Raw genomic sequence first — 20801 nt, 5'->3', positions numbered from 1 at the left:
AACGGAGAGTACGTCTCGTATGTGCAGCCACCCCACAACCACTAAGCGACTTCGAAAATAAGTTTTGATCGCTGGGGATCTGATCGCTGAGAACCCCCCCCTCCCCCCAATCTCTAGAACAAGGGGATAGAAGCGCTCGCTTAGCACGGCCTCCCTCCTCGCTGCATGAGATGGCTCCATAGACTCTCTATGGAGAAGATAGAACACGGTAAGCGAGCACTTCTCTCCCCTCGTTCTAGAGATCGTGGGGGTCTCAGCGCTTAACCCCAACTGATCAAAACTTTTTATAAGTCCCTATAATATATGAAAAGTTTTCTGAAAGCACAATGACCCTGTTAAGTGCTAAAATCCCTCACTGCCATTCTGACAGCTGCCAGATCACCGCTGCTCTGCACTTCCTGGTCCAGGCCTGACACACAGGAAATGGCATGTAACTACCGCTCAGCCAATTGCGGACTGTCTCTCGAGTCTGGATGAGGAAGTGGAAACCAGGGCGGACCTGGTAAGTGCAGTGTGGGTGAATTAATTAAGGAGAGTGTTCTCTAATTTACAGAAAAACATTAGGAAGTTTTGAGGTTTCCCTAATGAATTGTTTCCCAGTAGGACATGTACAAAAATGGGCTTCATTTATTAAAACGGTCTAAAAAAGAATCTTTGTTGCCCATAGCAACCAATCATTGACTGGTTGGGGCAGCAGAGACGTTTTTCTTTTAGCCAGCTTCCGTACAGTTGATAACGCGACCACCGCGGGTGTCTGTGTGAACGTGTGCTGTCTGGAGTGCGGTGTACACGGCGTGCACTCAGGTGATCTGCTGCTATGTAAATGTGCATTTCTAGCCACGTCTAGTGGGCTTACAGGTCTCTACATAGCAGGATGTGGCTGCTGCTGCGTTCGGCAGATCCTGCAGGTTAGTGTCAGGCAGGATGTCCCCTGATACTATAAGCTGTGAGCTTAGCCGAGCCGTGGAATTAAACGCTACCCCGTCCCCAAACCTCAAGCTCAGAAAACCAGCTGCCTCCTTCACACGTCAGTAAATCACAAACGCGTGCTGTCTTGCTCTACACACGTATCCACTGATTTCAAAACGCATCTGTCAGCATGATCCACCCTATTAAACCAGTATATAGCTGAAGAAAATGATACCTTAATCTCCTGTGTAGCATGCATGGTTGTGGAGAAATGAGCACTTTTATCTTTACGCAAATCAGCAGTTAGAGCACCAAGGGGCCAGAGGAGCTCTTGGAGCACCACTACAGCTCCAGTACTCATTATTAGTCCCCCATCAGCTTTGATTGACAGGGCTGACAACCTCATGTAATGGTGCCTGCGGCTGTGACATATTGATAATCATTTCCGGTCCAGTGCTATATATGCAGCGGAGTGAGCGCTGTGCAGGAAGGAGAGAATCCTTACCTTTCCATCCTGCTGGCTGCAGCGCTCCTCCGCTGTGTATTATTTACTACCTGCACAGCGCCCGCTCCGCTGCCACCAATGACTTCATAAAGCCAGGGGTGCACCTAGCCTTTCTGCTGCCTGAGGCGAAAAATTTAATGGCGCCCCCCCAATGCCCATTTCCTCACCTATCCCCTTCCCTCCAGCCCTACTGTTAGGCCTCTTTAACACGGGCGTGAGTTTTTTTGCCCGGATAAGAGCCGGGTGCGTTGCGGGAAAATGCGCGATTTTTTCTGCGCAAGTGCAAAACATTGTCATGCGTTGCACTCGCGTGAGAAAAATCGCGCATGTTTGGTACCCAAACCCGAACTTCTTCATAGAAGTTCGGGCTTGGGATTGATGTTCTGAAGATTGTATTATTTTCCCTTATAACCATGTTATAAGGGAAAATAATAATGATCGGGTCTCCATCCCGATCGTCTCCTAGCAACCATGCGTGCAAATCGCACGGCATCCGTACTTGCTTGCGGATGCCATCCGATTTTCACACACCCCATTCACTTCTATGGGGCCTGCGTCACGTCAAAATCGGAAAATATAGAGCATGCTGCGATTTCAACTGAACGCACAAGTGATGCGTTAAAAACATCGCTCATGTGCACAGCCCCATAGAAATGAATGGGTCAGGATTTAGTGCGGGTGCCATACGTTCGCCGCACGGATCGCACCCGCACGGAAAACTCGGCCGTGTGAAAGGGGCCTTAGGCCTCTTTCACACTACAGTATGTCCATTTCAGTGTTTTGCGGTCCGTTTTTCACGGATCCGTTGTTCCGTTTTTTTGCTTCCGTTGTGGTTCCATTTCCGTTCCGTTGTTCCGTTCCGTTTTTCCGTATGGCATATACAGTATACAGTAATTACATAGAAAAAATTGGGCTGGGCATAACATTTTCAATAGATGGTTCAGAAAAAACGGAACGGAAACGGAAGACATACGGATGCATTTCCGTATGTGTTCCGTTTTTTTTGCAGACCCATTGACTTGAATGGAGCCACGGACCGTGATTTGCGGGCAATAATAGGACATGTTCTATCTTTCAACAGAACGGAAAAACGGAAATACGGAAACGGAATGCATATGGAACACATTCCGTTTTTTTTTGCGGAACCATTGAAATGAATGGTTCCGTATACGGACCGTATACGGAACGCAAAAAACGGACCGCAAAACGGAAAAAAAAACGGTAGTGTGAAAGAGGCCTAAGGGTCCATTCACACGTCCGCAAAATGGATCCGCATCCGTTCCGCAATTTTGCGGAACGGGTGCAGACCCATTTATTTTCAATGGGGCCGGAATGTGCTGTCCGCATCCACATTTGCGGATCCGTGCTTCCGCATCCGTGCTTCCGTTTCCGCCAAAAAATAGAACATGTCCTATTCTTGTCCGCAATTGCGGACAAAAACAGGCATATTCTATTAGTGCCGGCAATGTGCGGGCCGCAAAATGCGGAAAGCACATTGCCGCTTTCCGTGATTTGCGGATCCGTGGCTCCGTGTATCCGCAAAACACGTTGCGGACGTGTGAATGGAGCCTTAAAGACATACTTGGAAAACATTACATATAGGCCTCATGCACACGACAGTTTTTTTTCACGGTCCGAAAAAACGGGGTCCGTGGGTCCGTGATCCGTGACCGTTTTTTCGTCCGTGGGTCTTCCTTGATTTTTGGAGGATCCACGGACATGAAAAAAAAGTCGTTTTGGCGTCCGCCTGGCCGTGCGGAGCCAAACGGATCCGTCCTGAATTACAATGCAAGTCAATGGGGACGGATCCGTTTGAAAATTGAGCCACAGTGTGTCATCTTCAAACGGATCCGTCCCCATTGACTTACATTATAAGTCTGGACGGATCCGCACTGCCTCCGCACGGCCAGGCGGACACCCGAACATAACTTGAAGCGTCCCCATCACCATGGGAACGCCTCTACGTTAGAATATACTGTCGGATATGAGCTACTTCGTGAAACTCATTTCCGACAGTATATTCTAACACAGAGGCGTTCCCATGGTGATGGGGACGCTTCAGGTTAGAATACACTGCAAACTTGGTACAAGACTGCCCCCTGCTGCCTGGCACCACCCGATCTCTTACAGGGGGATATGATAGCACAATTAACCACTTCAGGTGCGGCACCTAAAGGGGTTAATTGTACTCTCATATTCTCCTGTAAGAGATCAGGGCTGCCAGGCAGCAGGGGGCAGACCCCCCCCCCCTCCCCAGTTTGAATATCGTTGGTGTGCCCATCGCCCCCCCTTCCTCCCTCTATAGTTAAAAATCGTTGGTGGCACAGTGTGTGCCCATCGCCCCCCCCTTCCTCCCTCTATAGTTAAAAATCGTTGGTGGCACAGTGTGTGCCCATCGCCCCCCCCCCCTTCCTCCCTCTATAGTTAAAAATCGTTGGTGGCACAGTGTGCGCCCACCATCGCCCCCCTCCATCTTCCCCCCCCCCCCCCCATCATTGGTGGCAGCGGAGTTCCGATCGGAGTCCCAGTTTAATCGCTGGGGCTCCGATCGGTAACCATGGCAACCAGGAAGCTACTGCATCCCTGGTTGCCATGGTTACTTAGCAATAGTACAATAGTAGAAGACTCATAGTTACCTGCCTGCTGCTGCGATGTCTGTGACCGGCCGGGAGCTCCACCTACTGGTAAGTGAAAGGTCTGTGCGGTGCATTGCTAAAGAACTGTCACTTACCAGTAGGAGGAGCTCCCGGCCGGTCACAGACATCGCAGCAGCAAGCAGGTAAGTATGAATCTTCTACTATTGTACTATTGCTAAGTAACCATGGCAACCAGGGCTGCAGTAGCTTCCTGGTTGCCATGGTTACCGATCGGAGCCCCAGCGATTAAACTGGGACTCCGATCGGAACTCCGCTGCCACCAATGATGGGGGGGGGGGGAAGATGGAGGGGGGCGATGGTGGGCGCACACTGTGCCACCAACGATTTTTAACTATAGAGGGAGGAAGGGGGGGGCGATGGGCACACACTGTGCCACCAACGATTTTTAACTATAGAGGGAGGAAGGGGGGGGCCATGGGCACACACTGTGCCACCAACGATATTCAAACTGGGGAGGGGGGGGGTCTGCCCCCTGCTGCCTGGCAGCCCTGATCTCTTACAGGAGAATATGATAGTACAATTAACCCCTTTAGGTGCCGCACCTGAAGAGGTTAATTGTGCTATCATATCCCCCTGTAAGAGATCGGGTGGTGCCAGGCAGCAGGGGGCAGTCTTGTACCAAGTTTGCAGTGTATTCTAACTAGAAGCGTCCCCATCACCATGGGAACGCTTCTGTGTTAGAATATACTGTCGGAAATGAGTTTTCACGAAGTGAAAACTTAGATCAGAAAAAGCTTTTATGCAGACGGATCTTCGGATCCGTCTGTATGAAAGCAACCTACGGCCACGGATCACGGACACGGATGCCAATCTTGTGTGCATCCGTGTTCTTTCACGGACTCATTGACTTGAATGGGTCCGTGAACCGTTGTCCGTCAAAAAAATAGGACAGGTCATATTTTTTTGACGGACAGGATACACGGATCACGGCCTCGGCTGCAAAACGGTGCATTTTCCGATTTTTCCACGGACCCATTGAAAGTCAATGGGTCCGCGAAAAAAAACGGAAAACGGCACAACGGCCACGGATGCACACAACGGTCGTGTGCATGAGGCCTAATACAGCGCCACATACTGTGCCCACTGTGCGTCCCAATACTATACTGCAGAAACAGATAATCCCCCTTCTGCTGCCCCCTCTTGTCCTTACCCGGTGCTGCCTGAGGCAATTGCCTCACCTCGCCTCATTGGTGGTGCACCCCTGCATATAGCATATATAGCACTGGACCACCAGTGCTGCTGGAGTTCCTCTGTACCTTCTCTTTAAAGTTTATTATTGAATTGACAATTGGGTATTATCATTTGCCCTGTCAAAGGCCGTGTGTACCTACCCAGTCTGGCAGTGTCAGCACTGACTGCACATAGTCAGAATGTGCAAGGACACGCCCACAGATGATAACACACAGTTGTCATTTCATTAATTTCTAGGAGGAATAACAGAGGTACAGCACACCATTGGGTCCTATAAGAAAAGATGCTCCAGAATTGTTATTTAATGGGGAACACAAGTATTTACTAAAACAGGCCAGGAGAGGTGAGAGGACCCCTTTAACTTTTCTATTATAGTTGCTGCATAGTGAGCAAACCCCACATATGAAACTGTCAAAATCTGATCCCGTACACAAATGACATAACTCTGCTAACAAGCCTGCGGGCAATTCCCTGCCCGTGTCCCGCCAGCAGAACACGGAGCCATTCACTACAGCCTGTACTCTGTGAATAGACTGATGTAATGTGCGCACAGACTACAGACTGTCATAAACAGCAGCTGTATTGTGCTGCTCGTAAAGGGAGAGGTTCCAATAATGAAACGCACTGGGCAAATACTCACAGTGCAATTCCCTCATATAATACAAAAAGCAGCTTAAAGGGGTTGATCAGCCTTTACGAAGTACTGGACTATCCTCAGGATAGGCCATCGCTAGTCTGACACCCCGCACCCTCACATTAGGCTGTTTGGCGGTATCTGTCACCAGAACTACAGGGATTCGGCATCTTTCTGGCATGTGTCATTTTTTTGTCCAGACAAAAGCTGGCATTTTTCGGAAAGCGGCGCCGGATCCCATTAAAGTCAAAGGGTCTGGTGAACTCTGGAAGGCTGTTCTACACCTGAACAGCAGCCGGAGCAGTAATGGAGGTGTGCGCCTACCCACAAATGTCATCTGAGGGCTTCACACATCCTTTTCTTCTAATCTCTTTTTATTTACCGATTAAAGATTTTTATTTCTGAACATGATCATGGGGGCGGCCATCTTGCCTGAGCTGTTCTTAACAGCAGTGAGAAACTTGCTTTACAGCAGCCTCACGGCCCATAGACAGAATGGTCAGGAGGAGACCTTAGGAGAGTCTTCTATGCGTGTTCTGTGACATGTGCAGAGGTCATTGTACAAGGAAAGAATAGACAAGATCTGACAATCACCTATTGTGAATGATGGATCCTGTCTTAGCTATACATAAAGGTGATATCATTACAGGCTGGATTAGAATGACAGATAAGCAGATAACTGCAGTAAAGTGATCTGTACTAGGGATCGACCGATTATCGGATTTACCGATATTATCGTCCGATATTCAGGATTTTGAACACTATCGGTATCGGCATTTATTTTGCCGATATTCCGATAGTGTATGGGGAACACAGATCGCGCTGCTGACAGCGCTCTCCGTGTTCCCTCAGCAGCAGCACAGGGGAGAAGGAGCAGTGTCTCCTCCCCCTGTGCTGCTCCTGCCGCTGCAGCCAATGAAAGTACAGGGGACAGGAGGAGGGGAGGAGCTATGGCCACTGCGCCACCAATGAAGATTAATCTATCATTCATTCATATACAGGAGGCGGGAGCTGCAGAATCACATAGCCGGCTCCCGGCCTCTATGAGCTGTAGCTGCGATCTGCGGTAGTTAACTCCTCAGGTGCCGCGGATCGCAGCTACTGCTCATAGAGGTCGGGAGCCGGCTATGTGATCCTGCAGCCAGCTCCCGCCTCCTGTATATTAATAAATTAGAGATTAAGCTTCATTGGTGGCGCAGTGCGCCCCCCCAAATCAGACATTGGTGGCGCAGTGCGCCCCCCCAGTATCAGACATTGGTGGCGCAGTGCGCCCCCCCTCCCCCCCAGTATTAAGCAGTGGTGCAACCCCCCCCCCCCCCACAGGATCCCCTGCTCCTCCGATCGGAGCCCCAGCAGTGTAATGCTGGGGTTCCGATCGGTTACCATGGCAGCCAGGACGCTATTGAAGCCCTGGCTGCCATGATAAGCTCCATGCTGCTGTGTGCACAAAGCACACAGCAGCAGGGACAGTGTGAGCTCCTATTCACCCTGATAGATCTCTATCAGGGTGAATAGGACAAGGGTTCTAGTCCCTAAGGCTGAGTTCACACGAGCGTGACAGATTTGGTCCGGATGCGTTCAGGGTGCGTTCAGTTAAACTCGCACCATTTTGCAAGCAAGTTCAGTCAGTTTTGGCTGCAATTGCGTTTAGTTGTTCAGTTTTTTCCGCGCGGATGCAATGCGTTTTGATGCATTTTTCACGCGCGTGATAAAAAACTGAAGGTTTACAAACAACATCTCTTAGCAACCATCAGTGAAAAACGCATTGCATCCGCACTTGCTTGCAGATGCAATGCGTTATTAACGCAGCCCCATTCACTTCTATGGAGCCAGGGCTGCGTTAAAAACGCAGAATATAGAACATGCTGCGATTTTAAAGCATTGCAGAAGTGATGCATGAAAAAAAATGCTCATGTGCACAGCCCCATTGAAATGAATGGGTCAGGATTCAGTGCAGGTGCAATGCGTTCACCTACTGCATTGCACCCGCGCGGAAATCTCGCCCGTGTGAACTCAGCCTAAGGGGGCTAAAAGTTAGTTTAAAAAAAAAAGTTACAAAAAAAATAATAAAAACACCAAAATATTAAATGTAAATGAAAAAGAAAGATTTACAAAAAAAAAATACACATTAACAATAAACATTAATTTTCAGCAGATTTGTGGGAATTTTTTTTTTTTTTCAAAAATGAAAATTCCCAGAATATCGGTATAAATTATCGGCTATCGGCCTGAAAGTCCACAAATTATCGGTATCGGTATCGGCCCTAAAAAATCAATATCGGTCGATCCCTAATCTGTACAGACAAAGAAGTGGCCAGTGCAAAAACTGCAAGACTTTATGGTCTTTGTTTAAAGGGCTTCTGTCACCCCACTAAAGTGATTTTTTTTTTTTGGGCTACTGAAATTAGTTATATTGCGATATATGACAATATAATTGTGTTACTTACTTTGATCCAGCAGTTTCTGCAAAAAACGAAGTTTTAATATATGTAAATTCGGTCTCTACCAGCAAGTAGGGCGGCTACTTGCTGGTAGCTGCTGCAGAAATCCGCCCCCTCGTCGTGTTGATTGACAGGGCCAGCCGGGATCTCCTCCTCCGGCCAGCCCTGTCGGCATTTCAAAAATCGCGCGCCTGTGTGGATTCGGCGCAGGCGCTCTGAGATGAGGAGGCTCGTCTCCTCAGAACTCCCTCAGTGCGCCTGCGCCGATGACATCACCGAAATAGAAGACGTCATCGGCGCAGGCGCACTGAGGGAGTGCTGAGGAGACGAGCCTCCTCATCTCAGAGCGCCTGCGCCGAATCCACACAGGCGCGCGATTTTTGAAATGCCGACAGGGCTGGCCGGAGGAGGAGATCCCGGCTGGCCCTGTCAATCAATACGACGAGGGGACGGATTTCTGCAGCAGCTACCAGCAAGTAGCCGCCCTACTTGCTGGTAGAGACCGAATTTACATATTATAAAACTTCGTTTTTTGCAGAAACTGCTGGATCAAAGTAAGTAACACAATTATATTGTCATATATCGCAATATAACTAATTTCAGTAGCCCAAAAAAAAATAATCACTTTAGTGGGGTGACAGAAGCCCTTTAAACTTATGGAATACAAGGAAAATAAAAAAATAACAATCAATAATTCTTTAAAAATATGTTAAACATAAAAACATAGGTAATTTTCCGATGACACATTTTCTTTAGGCCTCACGCACACAATCGAAGTTTTGGTTCTCATCCGATCCACAATTTTTGCGGATTAGATGCTGACCCATTCAATTCAATGGGGCCACAAAAGATGCGGACAGAACACCGTGAGATGTTCTCATCCGTATGTCCGTTCTGCGGCCACCCAAAAAAAAAAAAAAATAGAATGTGTCCAAAAAGTCCCATTTTGCGGACAAGAACAGTCATTTGAAACACACTGCGGAACCTACAGAATGAACAATGCGTGATGCACGCGGCCGGTATCCGTGTTTTGCAGATCCACAATTTGAAAACCTCAAAAACGGATACGGTCGGGTGTATGAGGCCTAAAAAAGTATTATTACAGGGGAACTATGCGGTACTAGGTGGGGGCTATACATACCAGGTGCCATTACTACCCATTATTATTTTGGGTTTTCCTTCGGGTGACTATAGATGCTCTCAAGGGGCTGCGAGATCACCCCATAACCAGTCCGTAAAGTTTAAAATTCACGTGTTTTTTTTTAACCAAACCTGGCTATATTCGACATGATATCCGGCACTGCTGGCTCAGGATAGTGGATTTTCTGGTAATTTTCTTTCTATAGAGCTCTAGTTCTGGTGGCAGGGTCGGGGGGGGGGAACGGTTTGGGGCTTTTCTCTTCAATTTGACAACCACTTTACTAATGAAACTCATGACGGTGACATCATTCTAAGTGGAGGAAGAAGAAGGGTGACGACTGCGCTGTGTCTACAGGACTGACTGCCATGATGGATATCACATGGATAACGCAGGTTCACGGATCGCCCCTTGTTATATCCACTTCACCGCAATATCCCTTCCCAGCCATTTCACATATTAATTGTGTCTTTTCATCAGTGAGATGATGTATTCTCCATGACCAATCTGGCTGGGGGGCTCGGTGTACACCCCCACCACATCTGTGTCCGGCTGATCACACAGGCGGATTATCCGTCCTGTGATTACAGTGCAGGGGTCCATTACTGATATATCCAGCGCATCTGCTCAATCCTAGGTCAATGGTAGCAGGAACCGTTCTGAATTTCCAGAGACAAGCAAATTCAGCTTGTCCCAACCCAAAAAATGGGAGTAACTTGTGTAAACCCTGCCCGTATAGTAAGTAGGTATTCAGGACAGATATGGGGTGTGTCTTGGGGCTAGTCTTAAAGGGGTTATCCAAGTTCTCAAACAGCCCCCCCATGTGCCGGGCCCCTCACAGGTAATATACTTATTCCGCTCCCCACACTGCTCCTGGTCCCCGCACCGCCACTGCAGCTGTGAGCGGATGAAAACATCTGGTGTCGGGGGGGAGAAGTCAATGGCAGACAGGGATGAGCCTCCCTAGAATCGCGGGTGACGCCAGAGAGGATCGGCCCGTCCCCGCCTACCATTGGGATAGCCTAGCAAAATGCCATAAATGTTGAGATGGGACAACCCCTTTAATTACCCCGTTTTTACCTCTACAAATGTTGATAAGCATGCCCTGCCGGGACAGGCAATCACCCAGACTCCAGACCCTTGAAGGAGAATTCGTCATTATAATATCAATCCATACAATACTTTTAGGCTGTAATAAAATCACACTATACGCTGTGTTTGCTGAGGTGCGGTTCTTTAAAGTGTTTTATGGGCCTGGATTTTTAGGGAATGGTGAGTAGGTTTGGAGAGGGACCTACCATTCCCTCCCACTCCAGTGCAACATTTTCCCCTAGCCTGAGACGAACCCAGGTGTAGCTGATGGGCTCATTATGGTGAGGATAAATACAAGCTTCAATGCTCATTCCTGGTCACAGCTTGGAGACGGCAGGACCTGTGGTAGCTGTTAAAAGCCTGATCCCCTCTTTGATCTGAAGTACCTAGGTGAGGTAACTGTCTGTTTAGTTAGTGCCCAGAGGGGCAGGTATTGTGTTTATTTACAAAAATTTTGTGCCGTCTATTCACCCAAATGAATATTAAACTTGGATGCCCTGTGGCAAAATAAACCTTATTTAAACTTTAAACTATGGATGCCTGTGTTTTGTATCACTGCTGACCCCACCCTGAAGGACAGATCCCGAAACCATGCTAACAGAGGATGTGCTGTATGAGAGGGAAGGAAGGAGGTGGTCACCCCATCACAATCAAAGAACAGGGAAAACATTAATAATGAGCGACCATCGGCCTGCACATAGTGGATCAGTGCTCATTACGGCCAGAAGATCTGCCCATGTATTATTGTATCATACATATATTGAGATCTTATGAACTATGGGCTACGCATCATAGGTTATTGGATCTAGGTTCTCCTCAATAATTCACACATCCGCAAAATGGGTCCGCATCCATTCCGCAATTTTGCGGAAGAGGTGCGGACCCATTAATTTTTAATGAGGCCGGAATGTGCTGTTCGCATCCACATTTGCGGATCCGCACTTCCGTTCCGCCAAAAAATAGAACATGTCCTATTCTTGTCCGCAACTGCGCACCAGAAAATGCATTTTCTATGAGAGTGCCGGCGATGTGCGGTCCGCAAAACACATACGGACGTGTGAATGGACCCTTAGTATATCCATGAGGAATAAGATATACATAAACGTATCAGTCCTTTACTTCAGGATATAGGCCGATCTGGTGTACACTAAGGGTACGGCCACACGGTCAGGTTTGATTAAACAGTTTTGGAAGCCAAAATCAGGAGTGGATCATAAAAGGAGAGAATGTATAAAGGACGGATACGGCTTCTTATCTGTTTTGAACTCACTCCTGACCATGTGGCCGTACGCTCAAGATGCCAAACGCATTAGATAAACGTCAGGTGGGACTGGATGACCATCAGATGTGTACGGATGTCGAAGAAAAGGATTGTTGGATTTCAACATGCCCGATCCTGCTTTTTTCTGAAGGTTAATGATAATGAGATGTCTCATGGCTGCTTATTCCCCTCTTCCTAATAAAAATACATGCGCGCTCTGCAGAGTAGGGTCAAACTCAGACGGATTAGCTTTCAGCAGAACCAACAGCTATCAAAAGTATTCAGGAACCTTCACATCTGCTTTCAGATGATCCACTTTAACCACGAGCCACCAACTTCATGCAACCCCTTAAATTAGATGTTACTCGTGCTCCACGCTGACAGACAAGACACAAGTTCTACTATGGCCTCATGCACCCGACCGTTGTTTTATTCCGTGTCCGTTGTGCCGTTTTTCAGGATTTTCCGCTGAGCCATTGACTTTCAATGGGTCCGTTGTAACCTCGGCTAATGCACCGTTTGTCATCCGCGTCCGTGATCTGTGGTTCCAGTCCGTCAAAAAAACATAACCTGTCCTATTATTTTCGCGGAAAACGGTTCGCAGACCCATTCAAGTCAATGGGACCGCTAAAAAACACGGAGGCACACAAGATTGTCATCCGTGTCCGCGCGTCCGTTTTTTTCCTATCATTTGCATGGCAAACCTGTCTTAGATTTTTTTTTACTTTCCTTCATGTCTGGTGATCCTCCAAAAATAAAGGAAGACACACGGAAACAAAAACGGACACGGATCACGGAACAACGGAACCCCATTTTGCGAAACAATGGTCGTGTGCATGAGGCCTAAAAAAGAAAAATTTTAGGTCCGACACAGTCACGGCCACAGAAAACATAATGTAGAAGAGGACAAAGGGACCCTTACCTTGCATGTACATATGAGACAGGTCTGTGCGCCACAGGTACTCCAAAATATCCTCTGCACCATGTCTGTGGGGGACCCTCGATGCTAGTGACTCAGGATGTAGGAGAATGAAATGCTAAAAATCAAAGAAACTGCGGCTAATTCACCTGCTTCTCGGAGTCTAGAGCTCGGGGATACGTGTGCACAGCGGGCTCTGCGTGCCGCTCGCTTTATCTGCCCCGACACGTGTGGATCTCATTATACGAGGCTTATTCTGCTAACCTGACGAGTCTCTGTAATCTAACCCTCTCCCCACGTGTCAGGACCACAACAGTGTGACACACGGGTGCAGACTGCCCCGACTATAGGGGAGCGTACAGACAGGGGTCACCTGCGCTTCTCCTGCTGTGGGAAATAGTTCACCACTGTCCGGTATTACTACAGAGCTCTGCTAGGAAAGATCAGAACCTACAGCTTGTATATGGGGGGGATGGAGAGAAATACGGCGAGGGCTCTGTTCACATTCACAGCGCAGCCTCCATGTTTAAGGAAGCTATACCGGATCCGCCGACTAATGAATATTAGGGCTCATGCACACGACCGTGCCGTTTTCTGCGGTCTGCAAATTGTGGATCTGCAAAAAACGTGTGCCTTCCGCAATTTGTGGAAACGGAACAGGAGGCCCATTATAGAAATGCCTATTCTTGTCCGCAAAACAGACAAAAATAGGACATGCCTTAGATTTTTGCGGGGCATCGGAACGGAGCAACGGATGCGGATGCCGTCCGTTGCTGTCCGCTTTTTTTGTGCGGACCCATTGATTTCAATGAGTCCATGTTCTGCACGTTTTTGTGCAACGGACATATGGATGCAGAAAGCGCAGGGATGATCCATGTTTTTTTCACATCCATATGTCCGTTCCACAAAAAGACAGAATATTATACCAGGATATGCAGCTGCAAAGCGGACGTATCCGTATTTTGTGGATCTGCAATTTGCGGACCACAAAATACATACGATACATAAGCCAAATTGTGCTGATGGCAATTTGCCCATTTGGTTGAGCCCCTGACATCCCCTTCATCCTCCAGACACCCTGTAAGAGAGTATTCGGAAGTCTTCCGTATCCGCGCACCACATATGGCTGACGCTTCCTGCTGTAAATCCTGTTAAATACAGGTTTTCACATTACATTTATTCATTAAGGAAGCCTTCAGTCTCCCTAAAGAGTCATTTTCACCCGGCCTCCTCACATGTGTCACATATGTTTAGGCTGTTGCTTAGCAACAAGAGTCATAGTACATAGGAGACACCACTGGATCAAATGATGTCACTGGCACTGCCGCCCCACACACTGATCAGCCATAACATTAAAACCACCTGCCTAAACTACTGAGTAGGTCCTCTTGTGCCACCAAAAGAGCTGTAACATTGAGACATGGGGGTCATTTATCATCATTGTTTGCTCCTTTTTTGTCTAATTTTTAGTGTTTTCTATTGTCTTCATTATTTAGTTGCATATATGGGGGGGTCATTTATCAAACTGGTGTAAAGTAGAACTGGCTTAGTTTAGTTACCCATAGCAACCAATCAGATTCTACCTTTCATTTTCCAATGGAGCTGTGAATAATGAAAAGAGGAATCTGATTGGTTGCTATGGGCAACTAAGCCCGTTCTATTTTATTCCAGTTTGATAAACGACCCCATTAGTGGTTGCGCCTGTTTTTTTTGTCCGATTTATGTATTTCTGCCTTTTTTTGTAGCTGTTTTAGGCTACTTTCACATTAGCATTTTTTGCGGATCCGTCATGGATCTTCAAAAACGCTTCTGTTACAATAATACAACCGCATGCATCCGTCATTAATGGTTCCGGTTGTATTATGTCTTCTATAGCCATGACGGATCAGTCATGAACACCATTGAAAGTCAATGGGGGACAGATCCGTTTTCTATGGTGTCAGAGAAAACGGATCCGTCCTGACACACAATGTAAGTAAATGGGGACGGATCCGTTTTCTATAACACCGTCTTGCTCCGCACAACATCGCGGAAAGAAAAACGCTGCTAGCAGCGTTTTTCTGTCCGCGATGGGAGCGCAACCAAACGGAACGGAATGCATTCTGGTGCATTCCGTTTCGTTCAGTTCAGTTTTGTCCCCACTGACAATGAATAGGGACGAAACGGAAGCGTTTTCTTCCGATATTGAGATCCTATGACGGATCTCAATAGCACAATTGAAAACGCTAATGTGAAAGCAGCCTTAGTCGCAAATTAAGGGTGCATTCAGATCACCATTTAACTTTCCGTTCTTCTGATCCGTCAAAAGAAGAGAGAGAGAAAAAAAACAGGATCCTGTAAAAAAAACTAATCCAGTTGCATCAGTTATGCATAGGATTGCATAGGATCCGTTTTTTTTAGACGGTAGACGGAAACAAAAGTACTGCATGCAGGACTTTTTTTCCCGTCTAAAAAACGGATCTCAGATGGAAATGGCTCAAACGGATGACAACTGGTGCAACAGGATCCGTAAATTTTTTTTTACTGGATAGAACGTAAAGCTAAACGGCGATGTGAACTCAGCCTAAGGCCTCATGCACACGGACGGGTTTTTTTGCGGTCCGCAAAAACGTTTTCCGTTGTTTCGTGATCCATGTCCGTTTTTTCTTCCGTGGGTCTTCCTTGATTTTTGTAGGATCCACGGACATGAAAAATGAAAAAAAAAATCTAAGTCAAGTTTGCCTTTGAAATGATAGGAAAAAACGGACACGGATCACGGACGCGGATGACAATCTTGTGTGCAGCTGTTATTTTTCACGGATCCGTTGACTTGAATGGGTCTGTGAACCGTTGTCCGTGAAAAAAATAGGACAGGTCATATTTTTTTCACTGACTGGAAACACGGATCACGGACGCGGATGCCAAACGGTGCATTTTCCGATTTTTCCACGGACCCATTGAAAGTCAATGGGTCCGCGGAAAAAAACTGAAAACGGAACAACGGCCGCGGATGCACACAACGGTCATGTGCATGAGGCCTAATTTATATGCTGCTTCATGGGTGGCGTACTTTTCCTCAGTAGGTCTAAAAAGTATCGTGCAACTTTTTTAATTTACAAAGTCATGATTACAACATAAGATGCGACTTTTTGTGACTTTTCTAGGGCGATTTTTCCCCACGATTAATTCATCACATGTCCTGTGCCTCATCAGAAATACTCGGCAAGTCACATACCGACAAATCAAATACGCCAGTGAAAAACTCATCTAAAAAACAGACACACGTCATAAATCACCCCCCCCCCCCCCCCCCCCCGTGGACTCTACAAGATCTCTTAAAGGTGTCCTGTGGTATCTGGGAGCAGATCCTTTATGGTGGCTGTCCAGGATTTGTATATTGATGGGCTATCCTCAGGAGAGGTCATCCATATATCTGACCAGTGGAGGACCGACTCCCAGAACCCCCGCCGATCAGCTGTATGAAGCGCTGCGGCCGCCTCACAGCTTACCCAGCACTGAGCCGTACACTGTATAGCGGTTGTACTTTATTGCAGCTCAGCCCCATTTATTTCAATAGAACTGAGCTGTGCCTAGGCCACGTGACCGATGTACATGACGTCACTGGCCTAGGAAGAGGATGGAGAGCTCACCGGAGCACTGACTCAGATTCGGACCCCCGCTGATCAGATACCGATGACCCATCCTGAGCACAGGCCATCAATATCAAAATCTCAGACAAACCCTTTAACTCCATGGATCAGACTTATTTTCCACCACTTCGCACACACGGTATGCTCTCATGGATTGAGATCTGAGGAATATGGAGGCCAAGTCATCACCCTGAACTCCTTGTCATGTTCCTCAGCCTAGAACGCTCTGTTCTCAGGTTATGCTCACCTCACAGAACCTGATCAATAGGCCACCAGACGGCCACAATTTACAAAGGGTCTGGTGGCATATATAAATAGAGGGTGAGTATCATCGGCACCGGCCTACACACCGCTGTCACCACAACAGAAGCCTTTGTGGAGGACCAAGTGACATTTCTGCCTACAGATAAGTGGAGAGTTATGAATATTATGAAGCATTATTGTGATAGCTGAGGGCTGAGTGGTGTTGGCTGTCATTTTGGTCGACACGTGACCATTTGACATGATGCAAGGGAAGCAGGGGTCACCGCTGTGACCAGCGATTGGCTGCAGCGGCGTCATAACGGAAGTAGTAATTCTAATTCAATTCAGTAGCCTAAGGCCTCTTTCAGACGGGCGTTGCCGGAAAATGTGCGGGAACACCCGCGATTTTTCCGCACGAGTGCAAAACATTGTAATGCGTTTTGCTCTCGCGTGAGAAAAATCGGCATGTTTGGTACCCAAACCCGAACTTCTTCACAGAAATTCGGGTCTGGGATCGGTGTTCTGTAGATTGTATTATTTTCCCTTATAACATGGTTATAAGGGATAATAATATCATTCTGAATACAGAATGCATAGTAAAATAGCGCTGGAGGGGTTAAAAAAAAAATAATATTTTTTTTACTTACCTTAGTCTACTTGATCACGTAGCCCGGCATCTCCTTCTGTCTCCTTTGCTGAACAGGACCTGTGGTGACGTCACTCCGGTCATCACATCATCCATCACTATGGTAAAAGATTATGTGATGGAACATGTGATGACCGGAGTGACGTCACCACAGGTCCTGTTCAGCAAAGGAGACAAGCGAGATGCCGGGCAGCGCGATCAAGTGGACTAAGGTGAGGTAAATTATTTTATTTTTAACCCCTCCAGCGCTATTGTACTATGCATTCTGTATTCAGAATGCTATTATTTTCCCTTATAACCATGTTATAAGGGAAAATAATAATGATCGGTTCTCCTAGCAACCGTGCGTTAAAATCGCACCGCATCCGCACTTGCTTGCGGATGCTTGTGATTTTCACGCAACCCCATCCATTTCTTTGGGGCCTGCGTTACGTGAAAAACGCACAAAATAGAGCATGCTGCAATTTTCACGCAACGCATAAGTGAAAATCACCGCTCATGTGAACAGCCCCATAGAAATGAATAGGTCGGGATTCAGTGCGGGTGCAATGCGTTCAACTCACGCATTGCATCCGCGCGGAATACTCGCCCGTGTGAAAGGGGCCTAAGGCTAATAGGTTCCCGTTTGTGGTCAGGATTAAAACGTAACATTTATTTTGTTTCGGTTTAAAAAGGTCAAAGAAAAATAACGGAAGTAGACATCTTGGGTGCGCAGCAGACCAGCTGAGGCCGGGGAGAGAAGGAGCGGAGTGCCAGCGCTGGGAAGCAGGTAAATAGGCTCCCCTTCACAGGTCTGCCCAAGAGGAGGGGGTTTGCCAAACCTCACAATGAGGCCTCATGCACATGGCTGTTGTTTGGGTCCGCATCTGAGCCGTCGTTTTTGCGGCTCGGATGCGGACCCATTCACTTCAATGGTCCGCGTTCCGTGGTTTGCGGACAAGAATAGACATTTCTACAATGGGCCGCCCATTCCGTAAATTGCGGAAGGCACTTGGGCGGCTTCCGTTTTTTGCAGATCCGCGGTTTGCGGACCACAAAAAACGGAACAGTCGTGTGCATGAGGCCTAATTTTTTTTTTTTTGCGGGGCCACTGAACGGAGCAATGGGATGAGGACAGTATTTTGTTTCCGTGTCCGTTCCATTTTTTTTGCAGATAGGATGCGGACCCATTAAAAAACGCGTGTGCTGCCCGCATCAGTGCATGTCCTATTTTCTTCTACTTTGCGGACAAGGATAGGCATTTTTACAATGGATCTGCAAAAAAAACTGATGCCCTAGGGAACATCATCCGTTTTTTTCATGGATCCGCAATTTGCGGACCGCAAAACACATACGGTAGTGTGCGTGTAGCCTTAGGGTCCATTCACAAGCCTATTCACTTGAATGGGTCTGCAAATCCGGAGATGCGGAATGGTGCGGAACGGAAGCACGGAACGGAACCCTACGGAAGCACTATGGAGTGCTTCCGTGGGGTTTCGTCCCGTACTTCCGTTCCGCAAAAAGATAGAACATGTCCTATCTTTTTGCGGAATTGGGCTGAGCACGATACCAAGCACAGCCGCTATACTGTGTACGGCCCTGTGCTTGGTGAGCGCGGAGAAGACCGCGGAGTACAGCCTTCTCAAACAGCTGATCGGTGGGGGTCCCGGATGTCAGACCCCCACGAATCAGATATTGATGACCACAGGATAAAAACAAAATCTCAGAAAACACCTTTAGGCCTCATGCACACGACCGTTGTGTGCATCCGTTGCCGTTGTGCCGTTTTCCGTTTTTTTTCGCGGACCCATTGACTTTCAATGGGTCCGTGAAAAAATCTGAGAATGCACCGTTTGGCAGCCGCATCCGTGATCCGTTTTTCCTGGCCGTGAAAAAAATATGACCTGTCCTATTTTTTTCACGGCCAACGGTTCACGGACCCATTCAAGTCAATGGGTCCGTGAAAAAACACGGATGCACACAAGATTGTCATCCGTGTCCGTGATCCGTGTCCGTGATCCGTGTCCGTTTTTTCCTATCATTTTAATGGCAAACTTGACTTAGATTTTTTTTTCATTTTTCATGTCCGTGGATCCTCCAAAAATCAAGGAAGACCCACGGACGAAAAAACGGTCACGGATCACGGACCCCGTTTTTGCGGACCGTGAAAAAATACTGTCGTGTGCATGAGGCCTTAATGTGTGGAAAGTGGATGTCCAATAACCGCATTGCAAAAACTGTGACAAGCTATGGAAATCCACACGTGTTTTTTGCCCGGGATGCCACCACGGCATGTGGACCCACCCTATAGAACCGTTCTAACTCCTATGCTATACAACCCTTATCCGAAAAATGAGAAACCGGCAGTGATGTGTGAACAGAACCATACAAATCCCCATCGCCTGATCAGTTCACTGCACCACGCTGACTGGCTTCAGAAGTTAGTACTTTACATACCACATCTCCAGGCCCCCTACAAGGGTCTATGTGACCGTACGTAACGTCTGTACCCAGGAACGCACTTACACGAGGCGACATGAAATGTAATGATGCCCCATACGCTGCTTCCTCTACACCGACACCATCATCCATAATTCACATTCTGACACAGCGTATGAGCAGAGTCCCATTACAACACACACCTTTCTGCTGTATACATTGTAGCAGAGCTGCTCAGATGTCACATCATAAAAGGGCTAAACCAAGTGACAAACTCAGCTCTGCTATATCAGTTTTTTCACTTTTTCTCCATATCCTGTTCAGATTGAAACCTCGCAGTGAGCGTGTGCCAGACACAGAAATGACTGACCCCGCTGTGAGAGCGATCACCCCCATCAAACTTCAGCCGCACTTCCAAACTCTCCCCAGCGGCACGTCTATGTCAGGTCAGCCTCCGTATGCAGCTGTGCATTCGTAAAGGGCGCACTTACCTCCGGGAAGCCTTCATTTAATATATCCTGCAGATTGCCCCGGGACAGATAGGCGATCATCGTCCACGGCGGCAATGGACTGTCTCTTCACTTAATCCCTCCGCAGTTTGCAGGGGGTCCGGGCTGTTTCCATGCACAAAGAATTAGTAGCCATGGGGGATAACGCTGGTCCTCTCCGCCTGTTCATCTGAGACCAGAAGCAAAGCTGCAGGGAGGGAGGGGTGAGGGGGGGAGATGCAGAGCGGCACTGAGCATGCTCAGGACGGATCTCCTACCAGCGTGTGCGCTGTCAGCCCTGACATCACTCAGACGAGCAGCACTTTATAGGATGGAGACACAGGAAGACGTAACAGAAAACAGATGCAAAGCTCTGTAAAAGCGGACTGCTGCGACTGCTAGGACCCAGCAGAGCCAAACCAAGGCAGCTGTATATGGGAAACGCCGGATACCCCCCCTTAATCAGACACATGGCCATATACATCGCATATACTGTCAGCCGTATTCACGCAGACGTCACTCAGCGGATCCCCGACATCTAAAGGTCAATTTAGATTTCTACGGTGATCCAAGTTCAGTTCTGTAGAACCGTAAGAGAAGTTCAGGTACCGCAGCCCTAAGGCCTCTTGC

The 20801-nt window shown here is 47.7% G+C and overlaps 1 protein-coding gene across 3 annotated transcripts in view; it reads right to left on the bottom strand.

Moving 5' to 3' along the window:
* The window catches only part of DIXDC1 (DIX domain containing 1), a 102813-nt gene extending 82446 nt beyond the window's left edge, over positions 1-20367 (bottom strand). For all 3 annotated transcript variants that reach the window (XM_044278480.1, XM_044278482.1, XM_044278481.1), the window contains exon 1: positions 20175-20367. In XM_044278480.1, the coding sequence (XP_044134415.1) occupies positions 20175-20234 (60 nt within the window). In that variant the 5' untranslated portion in view covers positions 20235-20367. The remainder of the gene's footprint in view (positions 1-20174) is intronic.
* Positions 20368-20801: the final 434 nt, after the last annotated feature.

Source organism: Bufo gargarizans, chromosome 2 (genome assembly GCF_014858855.1).
Source record: "Bufo gargarizans isolate SCDJY-AF-19 chromosome 2, ASM1485885v1, whole genome shotgun sequence".
NCBI lineage: Eukaryota > Metazoa > Chordata > Amphibia > Anura > Bufonidae > Bufo > Bufo gargarizans.
The sequence above is the reverse complement of the archived record's forward strand: the minus strand, read 5'-3'. Positions and strand labels throughout refer to the sequence as shown.